The 17,283-nt window shown below is 46.1% G+C and overlaps 2 protein-coding genes across 2 annotated transcripts in view; one reads left to right on the plus strand and one right to left on the minus strand.

Moving 5' to 3' along the window:
* LOC120841356 overlaps nt 1-9,629 on the plus strand; it is a 160,973-nt gene extending 151,344 nt beyond the window's left edge. The window contains exons 54-55 of the mRNA XM_040212234.2: nt 2,664-2,745; nt 9,271-9,629. Of these exons, the coding sequence (XP_040068168.2) occupies nt 2,664-2,745; nt 9,271-9,417 (229 nt within the window). The 3' untranslated portion in view covers nt 9,418-9,629. The remainder of the gene's footprint in view (nt 1-2,663; nt 2,746-9,270) is intronic.
* A 3,574-nt stretch (nt 9,630-13,203) lies between these two features.
* LOC120841360 (protein Wnt-8a) overlaps nt 13,204-17,283 on the minus strand; it is a 36,810-nt gene continuing 32,730 nt past the window's right edge. The window contains exon 4 of the mRNA XM_040212240.3: nt 13,204-13,840. Coding sequence (XP_040068174.3) covers nt 13,654-13,840 — 187 coding nt within the window. The 3' untranslated portion in view covers nt 13,204-13,653. The remainder of the gene's footprint in view (nt 13,841-17,283) is intronic.

Consider the following 17,283-nt stretch of genomic DNA (forward strand, 5'->3'; position numbering starts at 1 on the left):
TACGCGAAAAGGCGGCGTCGTTATTCTAAAAAGATGGCAATAAAAATACGTCATCAAGCACGCGCCCCTCAAGCTCAAGTGCGGGAGTGGGATGTCACCACCGGAGCGCCATGTGCAAAAGGTGCCCTTCGGACATCACATGTGATTAACAAAAAGTAAAACAGCGCAAAAAAAAAAAATTACACCATCTTCCCGAGGGGAACCATGGGGTGATATGGAGCATCGTTCCATCACACTTCATCGGAAGAACGAAGTGAAGTGGAGTCAACAGCGGTGAACTGAACACGCGCAGAAATTGGTTTGCTCTTTATGTTTATACAGCCTTGATGGAAATGCGCCTCAACGGGTAATCGGTCTCATAGCTGTAGATGAGAAATTTAGCCAGTGCAGTGCAACCGCTAACCTGGGATTTTTAACGTGCATCACGCAGTAGTGATCACACGAACGCGTGTCGGTACGAAACTCGTCCAGATCCGAACGGGTGGGGGCGGCGGGAACTCGAATCCAGGAGGTTCCCAGCGCAAGCTTTCGCTCCACGCTCCGAGCTGAGACGCGTTAGCCCACTCGGCCACTTCCTGCCCTTGAACGCGCGCAGCGCGCTACCGCTGCTTATATTCACACTTGAAGGAAAGGAGACTAGAGGAGGAGAGTTGCGCATGCGCGCGCGGTGTGAGTAGAAGCGAACGCACGCGAAGTGCACGCAGCTGGTAGAGAGAGAGAGCGCAGATAGTAACGCGCAGCTGTTGGAGAGAGGGAAGGAGGAGAGTTGCGCATGCGTAGTGTGAGTGCGGACTACGACGCCGCGGGACATAGACCCGTGCAAGAGATGCTCCGCATCTAAAAAATCAATTATGTACCACTAATTCGCCCAACTTTCCACCATCTTACAATTCCTTCATATGTGCTAGTTGTGTGCTTCGTGCGATGGACTGTGAAAGTGAGGCGACCGTGTCTACATCTACGGCCTCGACATCGGCAGCAGCGTCTACATCTACGGCGGCTTCCGCAAGCAAACGTGGCCGCCCACACAAATACGCCACGGCCTCCTTAAGTGTTCTCCTCCAGGCGTCCTTCTCGACGTCGTCCTCTAAACGTTGTTCTCGAGGGCGTCCTAGACGACGTCCTTAAGTCGTCCTAGTGGTCGTTCTTGACGTCGTCCTCTAGGACGTCGAGAAAGACGTCTAGAGCGACGTCGAGGATGACGTCCTTTAGGACGTCTTTTTCTACGTCGCTCTAGACGCCGTTATGAACGTCGGCCTTGAAGCAGTCCGAGAAATCGTACTTGGCGTCGATCTCTAGGACGTCGTCCTCGATGTCGTCTTATACATCGTCCTGAATTTTAATGCGTGTAAAAACATTACCAGAAAACATTTCTCCCGCGGTACTATAATGATTTTTATTTCCTACACGTAACCAGTCTTGGAGTGTCCTACTGTAATTTTTTCAATAGACTTCTAGGAAACGCCACGACGCTTCAATTTATGAATACACAAAACGATTTATTTATGAGCGTATACTTATGCTGATTTTTACCTGCAGCAATAAGTGGGTTATACAGGGTGTTTTTAAACTTAACAGGTTTGTTTAAAACGAGCCGTGAAAGCTACATTTATGCGGTTTGTGTAGGTGAGTTATGTGGCCAGGGGGACATAGTATATGAGGCTATTCCTAACGATCAGTTGGCTAATTTGGTAAAACTTGTCAATTCACCTTTTAATTAGTATAAATAAATATTTGGTTCTAATTAGAAACTTGCTGAGCGTCATCGAAAACCGCTAAATCAACCCTTTTTAGAAAAATATAAGGCCGGGGTTGGGGCATTTCATGTTGTTCCTTAAAAACGTTCAATTTGGAGGCGATTTTAAGTTTCGATTTATTATCGGAGCGCATCTCTGCGCTCGCGGTCCTGCTCCCCAGCGGCCGAGAAGCGCGAAACACGTGCGTCATACTTCCCTCCATCCTACAAGGTTGGGGGGGGGGGGGGGGGGGGGGCAAGGCGATGGTTTCGCGTCGCGACCACCAGGGAACAGGACCGCGGGCGTAAAGGTGCGCTCCAATAAGAAACCAAAAACCCAGAAACGCATTCAAACTAGGCGTGTTTGTTTTCCTCAGAACGCCGTAAAATGTTGCTTTAAAAAGCAACATTTTACGTAAAAAGAGGTGATTTGGTAGTTTTTTATGACGCTCAGCAAATTTTAAATAGACGGATCCCGCTAAGCGTTCGACGCATGTGTAACGCCGCCATAACTCTACTTCCCAGGAGGCGCTGCCTTGCAGTGCACGAGAGAACTGGTGTTGTCTTGTGCTCTATACACGCGCAGAGCTTCAGCGAGGTTTTGTCGAGCGTGCAAAAAGACAAAAGTTCGCTCAGCGCACTGCGGCAGTGGTGACGTAGCCAAACCGGCTGGTGAGATTTGTCTATTAGAACCATATGCCATTTTCACCAATTAGAAAGTTAATTAATTAAACAGAATTTTCCGACTGATCGTTATGATTAGCCCCCTTATTATGTCCGTACACCTCACCTGCACAAACCGCATAAGTTTAACTTTTATGGCACATTTTAGACAAATCTGTTAAACTTAAAAAAAAGCCTTGTTTGATGCGGGGTTACTTAACAATTTGAAGAGCAACATTTTTTTTTTTTTTTATGTTTTCGACAGGTACGCTGCCAATTCCAGAATACCGGGAAATCTTATCAAGGTGGTGTGCGGTGATTTTAACACGAAAGCGAAAATGAAGGAGGTGAGTTTGAAAAAGTCAATAGAAAATGAAAACCTAATGACAAAAATTTAGTCATTTTGGATTTTAGATACGCTTGACCAACTTTGTGGCTTATATATTTAAAATCATACTTCTCTCATATCAAGGAAATATAAATACATTAAATAGAGATATTAAATTCCTTACTGCAAGACCTTGCGAACGCGATATGAATGTATAATGCAGTCTGAAGATAATTATTAAATTGACGTAATTAAATACAAGATCAAATTAATGTGCTTTAATGCTATGAATAATATCGGGAAGCTCAAAATGTCCGCGTTGTTTCGAGAAGCGCTGTGTGTTCATATATAAAGTTTCTGAGCTGGGGAGTTTGCTAGATCTGCCGGGTGACGCCTTACCTGCCGAAGCGGCTGTGTGACAGTTCCTTGTTGTTGTGTCGCGCCGAAGCGCCAAAGAACAGACGCTACCACGCAGAGCAACAGCACACAAAGAAAAAATTTAATATGGCGAAGACACATTTTACAGAGCAAAGACCAGCGCACCCCGGTGGTGAGAATAGGAACCTGTGACATTGCTTTATACATACACAACACTCCTCCACACTTACATAAAGGAACACTAGTACACCAGTCTATTTGGAGGGCGTCGAGCTCTGCTCGACCGTCGAACTTCCTGAGCAGCTAGGCCACTGCCAGCATTCAGTGGCATAGGCACCTCACATTCGCCCGGTTCATCAACACTCTCACTGTCACTCGATCCACTCTCCGAAGAGGCTGATCGGGACGAGCCCTCACTTCGAAAGCGCAAGTGATCAGCATGCACATAACGGATCTGGCTAGCCACCCGCACCAGGTATGTAACCGGACTGATTACTTTCTTTAAAATGTCTTTGGTCCAGTTTACTCTCTCCCCCCTCACATTTCTGACCCAAACTCTGTCGCCCACTTGAAAGAGTTTCGTTGGACCTCTGCGCTTGTCAGCCAGCTCCTTTTTCTTGTTTTGCTTCTCTCGTCGTGGAAGGGACGTTGCACCTGGCTTGAGCTGCGACAGTCGGGTCCGCGGAAGCCGTCCCAGGAAGAGCTCTGCAGGTGCCTTTCCAGTACTTGTGTGTGGTGTCGTCCGGTAGGCAAGTAGGAAACACGACAACTTCTCATGGATATTCCTTCTCTTCCCTTGGAGGTCGTCTTCAAGTACCTGCTTGAGCAGCGCTCGCTTGACTGTTTGCACAGCCCTCTCCGCGGCGCCATTCGAAGCCGGGTGGTAAGGTGGCGTCATGGTGTGCACCACTCCTTGATCCTTCAAGAAGTTCTTGAACTCCTCACTTCGAAACTGGGGGCCTCCATCAGTCACCACTTCTTCAGGTAGTCCAAACTGTGCGAAGACAGCCATAAGTTTCTCGACTGTCTGGGGTGCGGTTGTGGAAGACATGGGCAGTACCTCAACCCATTTAGAAAAACTGTCAACCAAAACAAACAGGTTGGTTCCCGACTTGGTTGCAAAGTCCAAATGAACACGTTCAAAGACCCGCGAGGTCATCTTCCATGGCTGGAGTGGTACTGGAAGAACGTCGTTTTGGACCGCTTGGCAGATCTCGCATGACTGCACCTTGTTCTCGATCATGGCATCGATTCCGGGCCACCACACATGCCCTCTCGCAAGTTGTTTCATACGCACCATTCCTGGATGTTCTTCATGCAGGCTCTTGAGGACCGCAGTCTGTAGTGCCTGTGGAATCACGACTCTAATCCCCCAGAGTAGGCAATCTTGGTCCGTTGATAGCGTCTCCCGCCTGTGCCAGAAGGGTTGCAACCCTGGATCTTGCACGGATGTTGGCCAACCTCTCTTGGTGTGTTCAAGGACACGTTGCAGCAAGGGGTCGCTGAGGGTCTCTTTCCCCACATCAGAACTTGAAAGAAGCGGTTGCTCTGTGGGTGAAAAATATTTCAACATACTTTCCTCTCCTACAGTTGTTTTCAGAGGAAGTCTCGATAGGGCATCAGCATCCCCGAGCTCCCCGCCCTTGCGGTACAGGATCTTGAAGTTGTACTCTGCAAGTAACAAGCGCCACCTCTGGATCCTCACAGCAGCTATGGCTGTGGTAGAATACTTAGGTCCCAGGATCGACGTTAGCGGGTAGTGGTCAGTTACGAGGGTGAACGAACGCCCAAAGAGATACCGGTGAAATTTCTTGACCGCAAATATGAGTGCCAAGGCCTCTCTTTCCACTTGTGCGTAGTTCTTTTCAGCCACAGTAAGCGTCCTAGACGCAAACTCCACAGGTCTGTAGTCCCCGTTTCCCATGTCTTGTGTTAAGACTGCTCCGAGGCCGTAGCTGGATGCGTCGGCCGTCACTCGAAGTGGTAGACTAGGGTCGTAGAGGACAATTACCCCAGCACTGCACAACTGATCTTTGCTTCCGTCTACAGCCTGTTAGCATTCTTCTGACCAATGCCACTTCTTGTCTTTCTTTAAGAGTTCATACAAAGGTCCCAGTGTGGCAGCTAAGTCTGGGAGGAAACGAGCATAAAAAGCTAGCAGCCCCACAAATGCCTTAACCTCCGTCACGTTACTCTGTGCGGGTGCCTTTTTGATAGCCTCTACCTTCTCAGGGCATGGCTTTAAACCCTGGTCACTCAACAAGTATCCCAAGTAACGCACTTCGCGTACAAAAAATTGACACTTGTCCTGATTCACAGAAAGGCCATGTTCCTGAAAGCGTTTCAACACTTCCAAGACTCTCTGGTTGCAGTCATTTTGGTCTACGCCACCCACCAGTACATCATCAAGATAGCACGCTACCTTGGTTAGGCCCAACAAAATCTTATCCATTACACTCTGGAAAATTGCTGGTGCGCTCGAGACTCCGTAAGGCATACGTAAAAACTCAAACAATCCTAGGTGAGTGGTCACTGTGAGCAGTTTCCGCGACGCTTCGTCAAGGGATAACTGCAAGTATGCAGTCTTTAGATCCAAAATAGCAAAGATGCCACACCCCCGAAAGTTGTTGAACACCTAATCTACCCTCGGTAATGGGTAGTGCTCCACCGTCACCTGTGGGTTTACGGACACACTGTAGTCACCACAGATGCGAACTTTACCCCCTGGCTTGGGAACCACAACAAGGGGTGTTGCCCATTCACTACTTCTTACAGGCCTCAAAATGCCCTGCGCCACCATTTTCTCAAGCTCACTCTCTACTTGCTCTCTAAATGCGTATGGCACCACTCTGTGTTTACAAAACACCGGTTGAGAGTTTTCTTTCAGTACAATCCTTGCCTGAAAACCCTTTATCGGCCCCACTGGGCCTTCAAAGACGCTAGGGAACGACCTTTTCAGTGAGTCTGTCATCGTCTCGTTCTCAATACGACCTACGCCCAACCAGTTAATTTCTAACTGCTCGATCCAGTCTCTGCCTAGAAGAGCTGGTAGCTGGGCATTCGCGGACTTTACCACAATCAAAGGTAACTTTTCGCTAGGTAGCTCCCCGTTTTTTACATTAACGCTCGCTACACCCTTGATTGGCACTAGAGCCCCGGTGTACGTTCGGAGACGCATGTCACTCGCCTCAAGGGGCACGTGAGAAAAAAAATTCACATACATTCTTTCTGGCATCAAAGTAACTGCTGAACCAGTGTCGATTTCCATCGTCACCGGTTTTCCTTCGATTTCCAAAACCTTCTGGAATGCCGCAGACGCGTCATTCTTCCACATACAGGTTACGCTCCAAGGTCCGCGCTTGGTGTTCGAAGTAGGCTTAGGCTTGGCCCTACACACCGCCTTAGTGTGCCCCTGCTTCCCGCATTTGAAACACTTTGCTTTCGAAAACGGACACTTCTCGGAAGCATGCACGGTACTAGCGCATCTAAAACAAGGGCCTACCGTACGCTGATACTGGACCTGTGGCGATGCAGTGGCGGAAGGTGGACACCCGGAGTGTCCTCCACCATCACCTTGAACGCGGTGCACGTCCATTGAGTCCGGAACGCCGGGCTGCCGTATCTCGTCCGTTTTGCGCAGAGAAAGTTCTTTGGCCAGGCCCACCTTTAGAACTTCGTCGAAGTAATCGTCGTCGAGCTGGATGAGTGTCCGCTGTACCTCAGGGTCGCGACACCCCGCCACGAGCCGGTCCCGAAGAGCCTGGTCGAGGTAGTCCTTGAAAGCGCATGTCTGGGCGAGCTTCTTGATGACCAAGGAGAAGTCCGCTAGGCTCTCGCCGACCTCTTGATTTCTCCAATGGAACTTCGTGCGCTCTGCAATTACTAAGCGCTTGGGCGCGTAGTGGCGTTTCAGCACCTCGGAAAGTACGTCGTACGATTTCGATACCGGCGAGTCTGGGACGAGCAAGGTTTTCAGAACCTGGTACGACGCTTTCCCGATGTAGTTCAGCAGCGTCACGGCCTTGTCTTCCGTCTTGACAGCGTTCACTCGAAGGAAAATCTCGAAGCGTTCGAGATATTCGTCGACGTCGTCCTCCTCCGGCTTGAACTCCGTGAACTTCGGCATTGTGCTGTTTGCCACGTTGTTACTCGGTTCGTTCGATCTTCCATCCGAGCCTCGTCGCCATTGTTGTGTCGCGCCGAAGCGCCAAAGAACAGACGCTACCACGCAGAGCAACAGCACACAAAGAACAAATTTAATATGGCGAAGACACATTTTACAGAGCAAAGACCAGCGCACCCTGGTGGTGAGAATAGGAACCTGTGACATTGCTTTATACATACACAACACTTGTGACGCTCGTTTTCGTAAAAGCTTCGAAGGGGGAGCCAGCATAGAGTGCGTATCCATGGAATGTATCTGATATCAATCTGCAACCAAATCAACTTTAAAGGAGCTGTGCAACAATAATCAATTGGAATGTTTTTCACTTGACACGAGCTTACTGGCACACCTGGGACTCAAGGATACTCACACGCAACGCCACTGGCCAAGAAACTCCTTTGTTGCGGTGTAATTTCAAGGACAAAAGCGATCATTTTCATTCAATCTCTCCTTTGCAAAATTTGATGACGTGACGTGGGGATCGCAGTACACCCAAGTGACGATATTTGAATGCGGTTTATAGATTGGACCCGAGCATTGCGTGAGCACTCGACTTAGGCTAGTGATAATTGCTAGCTCGAGAAGCATTCGGGTAGTGACCCGTGTCCAATCGCTGTAACGACGACAACAGCCGAGCCATAACAATGTCTGGAACTCTGCGCGTGTCCTGCGCATTGCCAACCCCAGCGCGTGGCTATGATCAACATTGGCGGCATATAATCGGCTCCAGATCACATGGCCGCTTGTTCTGGCTGCGAGTTGAGGGGGTGAACGCTGCTCGTTTTTCTTTAATTTTTTTCTGGGACTTCTATTGCGTGGGGTGAAAAACGAACGCGTGTTTCATAGGTCATTAACGTTAGGGATCCGTTTTAAGCGGTATTTGCGCAAAGTACAAAAATTGTTGCATCGCTCCTTTAATGTCAGGAAACGTTGGTACCCTTCCTCCAATGGCATTACCATACGCCCGTTTTGTCTCGGCACAGCGAAGATGTAGCTGGTAGGATTTTCGATAATACACAAACTGATAAAAGCCGCTTCCAGTTAACAGAACACTTAGTGATCCTTGGGTCGCCTTTTTCAGAGCGCCGCTCTTAGGCGCCCGTTTTGCTTACAAAGTTTTCTCCGCCCCCCCCCCCCCCCCCCCCCCCCCGCCAAAAAAAAAAAAAAAAAGTGTTTTGGATTTGTCTCTGGTCGGCGTCGGTTTCGGCATTGGCGTAACCCCGCGTTGGATAATGGGAAATGTTCCCTCTAAATTTAGCGGAGAAGCTTAACACGCTAAATTCAGCAGGAAAATGTTCCCGCTAAATTTAGCGGGGAAATTTACGCCACGTGACGTCCACACCAATTCACTTTCCCCACAAAATGTATGGGAAATCTTTTTGCTAAATTTTCCCTCTTAATATACTGGGGAAATTTTCGCTAGATTTCTCGCTAAATTTTGCTGGAAAATTTCCAATAAATTTTCCGCTGAAAATTTACGCTAAATTTCCCGCTAAACTTAACGGGAATATTTTCTTGCTAAATTTAGCGCAGATATTTTCGCAGAATTTAGCGGGATATTTTGCGAAAATTTAGCGGGATATTTTGCGAAATTTTCCCGCTAAATGGGATGGGGACCATGAGAGGGTACGGAGAGTAAGGAGGGGCATACCCTCCCATGTGAATTTTCAAATAACATAAGTGGGCAGAACACAGCGCATTTAGGCACAAAATTCAAAATTCGCCCTTAGTTGTCTTGAAGTCGTATAATAAAATAACAACATTCCGTTGGTGTCTCGGCAAAAACGCCGCCAAGCGGGGTAGGTAATCGTGAAAATCCTTAAGGTGACAGTATCTCGAGTACAAAAGTCTCAATTATTTTTTTAACTCATCCTTTGTGCATGAGTTTTTGGGTCGCTTTTAATGTCATTCAGTGAAACCAGCCTAATTTATCAGTGTCGGTGTTCTTAGGACATCCCTTCACCAACTTCTATTTTAATGTTTCTGGTAATTCACCAACAGATGCTGGAGTTCTTCGCTCAACATCCTGATGCTGGTGCAAGTAAACAGCCGCGTGAGCAATGCCTTCACACCGTGCAGAACAACATCGACTGGATATCCAAGTTCGAGCCGAAAGTCTCCGAGTCTGTACGTGTCCTGTTGAGCTGACCACAACAGTTACATAAACCGACGTCATTGAAGAACGCAAACCACAGCCATGCCAACTAGTGCAAATGAAGGACACCATTCCCGGAAATTCAACTTGTTTCACTCACTTTGCAATTTAAAGATGCCACTCAATACAGTTTTTAATTAAATCCTCAAAATAACTTACAATGAGGGAAAGCCCCCGTCTTCGCTGACCAAGCGCCCACATGTTAAAAAACTTTTTTTTTTAGATTAAGTTTAGTTAAGGTTTGCTTGCTGATTGGCTGAACTCGACTTTAGATTGCTGAAGTAAAACAAGATGAGTGTATACGAGATGGTTGTTGAGGACAGGACGCCATTTATTCCTGTTCGTACTATAACAGTATCTTCGTTGCCATTTTTCAGATTTCAGACCAAGTTCTAGGATCGTAAGAATCACCCATATTAACATTGCAACGTCGTAAATGTCGGCGATTTTTTTACGATCTTTAATGACCAAAGTGTTTTTGATAAACAGTCATGTATATAATATACATACATATATATATAAATGCATATGTCAACGTTTGGTACTTTTGTACTGTTGTATAACTCTGTGCCTTGCATCTTGTTCGTGTTTTTTTCAATGTGTTGCTGCCGCGTTCCCCCATTGCTAGGACTGTGTAAACAAGCATGTTGTGCCCAAGTCTGCATCTCAGAAAACGGTACGAACACAAAACACAATAATGTTCTACGTTTGTTCATAGGTCTTGTGGTACAGTCTTGGGCTAAATATATAAGGTATTCATCTGCATTGTCGTCATATTGTTTCTGTATTATCTCAAAGTTATAACTGCCCTTTCTGTCCGACAATATTTAAAAATCTCATCTAATCGTCTGGTGTTTCCTTTTGTTACTCCTTCTGTGTCTGAAGACATCAGCAAATTAATATTTTGAAAACCTTCTTTTGTTTTAATCACAACACAATATTTGTAACTAAGCTGGAGGAAATGTATGTGTAAAACTTTTCTAATTGACAGGTGTTAAACTTATATCAAGAACTCAGAGTCTATGTGTACCTGTGTTGTTTTTTGGTGTAAACTCACGCTCGCATGCACATATTTTATAGTAGATACACCTGCAAAATATTTCAAAGTCCATCGTAATATTTATAGATTTGTAGCCGGTTCCAGGAATCTGCTTATACACATCGATCATTGCTTATTCTTTCGTTCGAATAGGAAAATAAAAATGGGACCAGGAAGCAGCATTTGTTAGCAGCTAACTTCCAGCCCAGATCAATGTCGTGTCTGCACGTTAATCAATAATGAGTAATATTACAAACTCACGACCAAACTAGTTTTACCCGTCCTTGAGTGTGTACTATTTTTACCGAGCTAAAAGTGTTTCATTCAGTCAACTAATTACTTCTATGTTGCATCACGGCTGCAAGTTTTGACAGAAACATACATTGATGCAATTAAGGTTTCTAAACTCCTTCAAACAAGAACTACTCTGACTTCTATATACTTATCTCAACGATATACTCTTCTTAGCTTCCCAAATTAATTCAAGCACGCTACTTTCAACATTATACAAAGAATAAGGCAAATCATTTATAAAATATGACACTGCTGCTAAAACAACTGCTCCTGTTTCTGCTATGGAAGGATCCTTGGTTGTCTGGCTTCGACAGGCAGGGTTTGGTTATACAAGCCACTCTTGTACAAAAAATATATTTTTCCGCAAGTGTAATTGGTGCGCGAACCCTCGTCTAAGGGCGTACCAACCTATTTAATAAAATGAAGTGTTTTACCTATTTTTAACTTGTTATTGTTTCAATGATTTCTATGAAGGTTTGCGTTCTATAGAATTCCTTAAAAAGCATCTTTAGTGTTGTTTCCTACCTCAATTTCTTAAAATCAGATCCGCGTAATTGATCAAAGATACGATATGGGGACCCGCCCCGTCCACATCGATTTATTTTAAGGAGATTATTTTTGAGTAATTTTAACGCCTAGGCTGTCGGAGGGTTTTGTACACTCATTTGTATTCTGGGTACTTTTTTTTTCAAATAAATATATGTATCATTCTGACCTCTTAAAGGAGCCATGAAACGAGTTTTCTGCTTTCGCTACTTAGAATCGCACCCTAATGATGATAACTGAATAAAATTGCATTAGCATTTCTTTCTAACCAATAAACATTGCCAAGAAAGAAAAATAAAAATCATGAGCATGGTTTATTTCCTCAACTCGGCGCCAGAAGATTCAGCCACGTGGTCTGGTGCCCAGAGCCTTATATTAGGAGAGTTTGGCCAATGGGCGGAGCAAAGGCCGCCGCCAGCGCCGAATACTCCCGCCGTGGTTAGAGCGTAAACTAAAGGTGCGACACAGCATCGACCAATCAGCAGACCACGGCGTCACAATATTGGAAACGACATTTAAAGCGTGAAATAGAAGCGTTCGATCTCGGACTCTTGGTGATAGTTTGCTCTGGACCGGCTTGCTAGAACAGCGTCTCAGCTGAGACTGGCTGAAAGAAAATAGTGCAAAGGGTGGGGCGCGCGAGCGAATTGAGACCCGGAGTCCCGCTCGGATCGTGCGCTGGCTTTGGCAGTGCTTTCTTGCCCCGTCTCAGCTGAGTCGCTGTTTCCAGCAAGTCGGACCTGGTTTGGAGCGCACGTTCGTTTATTCTAGCCTTGGATATGGGCGTGACGAAAACCTCAGATGAGCCGAGTTTTAAGTCACCAAGAGTTACACCTTTTTACTCGAGCGGCGTTAAAAGAGCTCACGATCATCACTAGGGGTTGTTTCGCGGTCTGTGGTTGGCCCCGAGATGCTCGTTTATTCAAACCAATGTATGGCCAAACTCTCCCAATACCCGGGTCTGCTGGTGCCTATCCTATGATGCCAACGTTATCATACCCCGCGCGCTGGGGTTGGCAACGTAGAAAATGGGTGCTGAGCTCCAGGCATTGCTAGAGTTCGGCTACTCTCATGACCGCAGTGGTTGGTCACGAGCCACCCGAGTGTCCACCGGGGCATTGATTGTTACGAGCCGAAGTCGAGTGCTCACGCAGTTCTCGTGTCCAATCCATGAGCGTTGTTCGACTGTCGTCGGGCGGGTGGTTTCGAACCCGCAATGACGTCAGCAAGCTTTGCGAAGGCAAGATTGAAAGAAATAATCCCCTTTTATCGTCACTATTATCGTCACACGAAGAAACTTCTCAATCAATGGTGGTCTGTGTGCCTCTGCAAAGTCATAAACATTCCAACCCAACATCGTTTCATGACCCCTTTAATGGCGATTCGAAACACTCCATTCATTCAATAAAAATAAAACAACAATTCACTCATCAGTTTTAAGACATTCGTCACGTGCGTTTATTTCATATCTATATACAAATAATAGGCCTAAAGCGAGACAAATTTTTCTCGGGTATATCCTGTGACGAAGCCAAGAGAGACAAAACAATTTAAGTAATATACACTCAATATTATACAACTGCGTCCCAAGAACACTATTTGATGTGTTTCCAAAGCTTGCCCTTGGTTTCATAAAAATTCACCTTAGCTCTTTTTATTATTTACAGTTGTTTTAATATGAGTATGATGCTTCATGCTAGTTAAAGGAGCAAAGAAACGTTGCACTCACTGTAAGGTGAAGTTCAATTCAGGATTTTATATATACACAAACAAAGAAAAAGTGCTGTAGTCCAAAGCAATATTATTTCCAACTGTCTTCTCACCTATTCACTCTTTTGTCAAAATATGTTAACATTAAATGTAGTCCTCCAGTGAAAAAGTTACGTCTTTTTTTTAGTTAAGTTTAATACCACACTCAAAACTGCACTTTAAGGTGGGTAAATTCCCGTTTGTGACAAACGGTACTGATCGCTGTCTCTTGATTTGGGAGTTTCTCGATTATTTTAAAGACTATTACACATTAGGAGAACAGCATGTACAGACACAAACGCACACGAGGGCATTACGTAAGTTCTATAGAGCACCCGCCGTATTGTTCTGTAGAGCACCCACCAGAAGTTTTCAATGGGCTTTAGCTTTTTTTTTTCAACGTCTTGATGCCCGGTTTTTCCTCCAGTTGTCTTTGCTCTTTTACTGGCCCGTTGTCGTGCTCCAAAATAATAATCGTTTGCTGAAGAGTGCTCCAAATAATTATCGATAATTCTGTTCGACTTATAACCAACATTCGCCAGCATCTGAGCTTGGTCTTTTCTTTGGTGATTTGATGAGCATGCGTGATGTCTGCAGTCCACTACGTGCAAAAGTGTCGCTGTACAGTGATGGGGCAGGTATCGCACTTGACGGAGCAACACCAGAGGAACTTGCAGTTGCACGTCTCGGAGTGCACTTGTATTTCGCGCCGTACGCCCAGGCCGCAGTCGTTGCACAGTTTCCTGCAGCTCTCCTGCTCCGACCGCGACACGTTCGCTCCGGTGCGTCTGGGAAAGATAACAAAAGCGTTTACATCGTAGACAAGATTCGTATGCGCGGCAGATTTTTTTCTTGCTTACTACACATAACTCAACATATGCCTATAAATGTACACCTTAGTGGTGTAATATAACTAAAACATAGTCAGTTTTGAGCGGCAAACATTACTGTATGTTGTCAAGGCACAGCCCAAATTTTGTTTTGTTCCACGCGTTTTCAATGCTTCAGAAGTAAAATATATATATATATATATCGTCACTTTTTACATTTTTATTACAGGGGGAGCGCAAGCTCTTTCGTACTTTTACTATATAGTAGATCGATGCATGAGATCAGCGTGAGCCGCAATATTTTTGAAGGCATACAAAGCTCGCGCTGTAGTCGGAGCATCTAGTGTTGATCCTATGTAGCAGTAAGCTGCGATTACCACATAGACTTAATCTGGGACGTTCTCAACCTATAAAACTCACACTAGTTTGTTTTTGCTCTCTAAAAATAGGCAGTCTACAAAGAAAAACAAAAAAAAACAGCAGTTTCTTTTTTTTTCAATTAGCAGGCAGAAGAAGTGGCCAGGTGATCTAGTACCATTATTATGCCGCCATATTCCATCATAGACACGCGTTGGGATTAGCAAAGCACAGGAAAAATGCTTAACAGTTCGTTCAGCTCGGTTGTGCCTGAGCCTCCTGCGTAAGTTTCATAATGCCTGCCAACGCAGAGCGCGCGCAATACGAGGGCAGCCAGAACAAAGTGAGCTTAGCTCACGGCTGGTGGCGCTAAGCAGCGCCAGTGTCTGCGGTAAAGACAACCTTTGTAAGGCATAAAATAACGCAAAAAGGACAAGGACAAGAAGTATAGAGGACAGGGTTAGGCGCTAACTTATTAAGGAAAAGCAAACATATATATGCACACGACAGGCAAAGCAGCACCACGTAAAAGTTTATTATTTTTTTTACCCGATCATTCAAAAACTGAACTTATATGAAGTATAATAGAAGTGTCGCTGACAAATGCCGTCCCACTTTTTTTTTATATAGAATGCCTCGAATAGCTCTCGAGCGACCGTCTCTCGGCTTCTCTCCAGTATCCTTATCTGTCCTGTATATTTCTTGTCCTAGTCTTTTTTGCGCCATTTTATATGTTTTACTAAGATAAACCAACTAGCCCAACAACGTATACCCCACTAGACGACCTTTTGCTTTGCATGGAGCATGCACACTAGGTAATGGGTTATTGTGCCGGCAAGTGAATATCCCTTGGCAGCCGCTCGCGTTAATTTTGCCGTCTGTTGCTGGTTTTCGAGGCATCCGAGATTATCGCTTCATTCGATTCAGTATAAAAGGAAGCCAGCGGCAGCAAATTGGTTGTAGACGAATTAAAACGCGAGTGAAATATAACCCGAGCCTAGACGTGTCATGTTAACTTTTGAATCAGGAGGCTTGTTAATGAAAACTCTGTATTTGGAAATTAACGAGGAAGGCAGTTGAAGGAACGTTTGTAGAACACACATTAAACCAGACGTAATAGATCCAATCTGTATAGTTAAAACGCGATTGTGCCACTGTGTTGAACGGCGTTCGTGGGGCCAGCGGACAAGATATTGACATCTCGCCAGTGTCTGTCGTCTCGTTTGGTTGTTGTATACCACTTTATGTCTGCGACACAATTATGCTAGCTGCGAATGTGCATGACAAAATGAAGCGTACATTGATTATGTCCCTCCGCTTATTAGAGACCACACCGTGGAAGGTCTTTAGCTCAACTTTTGAAAACTACGAGACAGAGGCCTTCGCACAAACTTTGTGTACGCTTTATTTTTTTTTTTTTTTAATTTTTACTGAAAGGATAGCTTATTAGAAGTCACCTGACGATGAGCCTCGTGTTTGGTTGGGCAGAGTAGCAGAGGAGAGTCGCAAACTGCTGGCTCTGTTAACCTGGGAAGTGTCTCGAAAACTCGCCAGTTCCCCACATTGCATGAAAACACATCTGCCGCAAACATTTTGACAATGTTGAGCAGATCAATTAGTTTGTCCGAGGGGTACGGGACTCTTGCTGGATCTAGGTGGCTTGTAAGTCCATTCAAATGGCTATTGGTCATTGGTTTCGCTGTACTACATGAGCAGGAAAGGCATGCCAAGTGTTCGTTTACGACACGGGCGATGTAGCCTCTGATGTGTGCCGTTGCAGCTGATAACTCGAGGACCTGCATTCTTCTTGCAGCATAATGGGACGGCACAGCCAAAATTTTCGCTACACTTTTTGGAAGGTCGAATAATGCGGTGACTGGCACTGTAGGTAGAGCGCAATGTCAGAACGAGCGCATTTATAGATCCGTCGCTCAGGCGGGAAGTACTTGCCGCAGCCGGGTAATAATAGGGCTTGGCGAAGTGAACTATAGATCACAGGGACACCGCTAAGCGCGACGATCGAGCATGGTGATATATAGGAGCTTATGCGTGTTCTAATGCCCGTGGCCCACTAGAGCGGCAGGCAGAAACAAACGACAGCGACAAGCCTCAAACCAGTGTTTCGCGATTTGAGAGGCTTTGTAGAATAAAGGAGGCTATGCTCAAACACGAGCATCATGCACGCGAAAGTATCTTTGACAGGCTTGCAATCGCTCGTGCTTACTTCACGAGCACCGAACGACTAAACGCCTGCCAAAGGTACCATCGCGAGCATGCTGCATGGGTTTGAGGTTTGTCGCTGTCTTTCGGGTCTGTCTGTCGCTCTAGTGGGACACGGGCGTAACTGAGCGAGGCGCTGTCTCATGGCGAATTCCACTGGGCGTTTTGGAGCGCGCCGGGATCAGTTGACCAGATCCGGACTGGAGCACACGATCCGAACGGGGTCGCGCCGTCTACGGATCCCCAGTGGAACATGACCACTTCTCCGGGATCGGCAGATGCCGGTCCCGGTAGCGCCGGCAAATGCCTTCTCTTCACCTTCCTGAAAAACGAACCGGCTGTCAAGCCAAGGGGTAAGCAAGCGGCCATTACGAATTCTTCGGATGTAAAAACAATCTAGCTAGGAGCCCAGCCCGAGACGTGCTTCTTCTTCTTCTTAGGCGAGATGGGCGAGATCAGGCGAGATGCCCCACGAAAGAGGAAGTCACGTGTGTGCGCCGAGGGCTGGCCCGGCTGGCTTCCGGTTGAATCCGCCAAAATCGTGGGAGCGTCTTTTCTCGGATCCAGATCGAGATCTGGAGCGGGGGCTAATCCAAAACGAGCAGTGAAACACGTCGGTCTCGATCCCGACCGCCCAGTGAAATAGGCTCGCTCCAGAAAAGTCGACTACGGCGCGCTCCGAAACGCCCATTGGAAATCACCATCAGTTATCCAAATTTCGCGCTCAAAGTAATTTTTTTTTTTTTATTGGCCGTTTACTACGCTGAGGGTGGAAAAGTGACGGGGTTTTCACGCAGGGGCAGCTCCGCTGACAGGCATACTAA

This window comes from Ixodes scapularis, unplaced genomic scaffold, assembly GCF_016920785.2.
Source record: "Ixodes scapularis isolate PalLabHiFi unplaced genomic scaffold, ASM1692078v2 PGA_scaffold3__209_contigs__length_174095766, whole genome shotgun sequence".
Taxonomy (NCBI): domain Eukaryota; kingdom Metazoa; phylum Arthropoda; class Arachnida; order Ixodida; family Ixodidae; genus Ixodes; species Ixodes scapularis.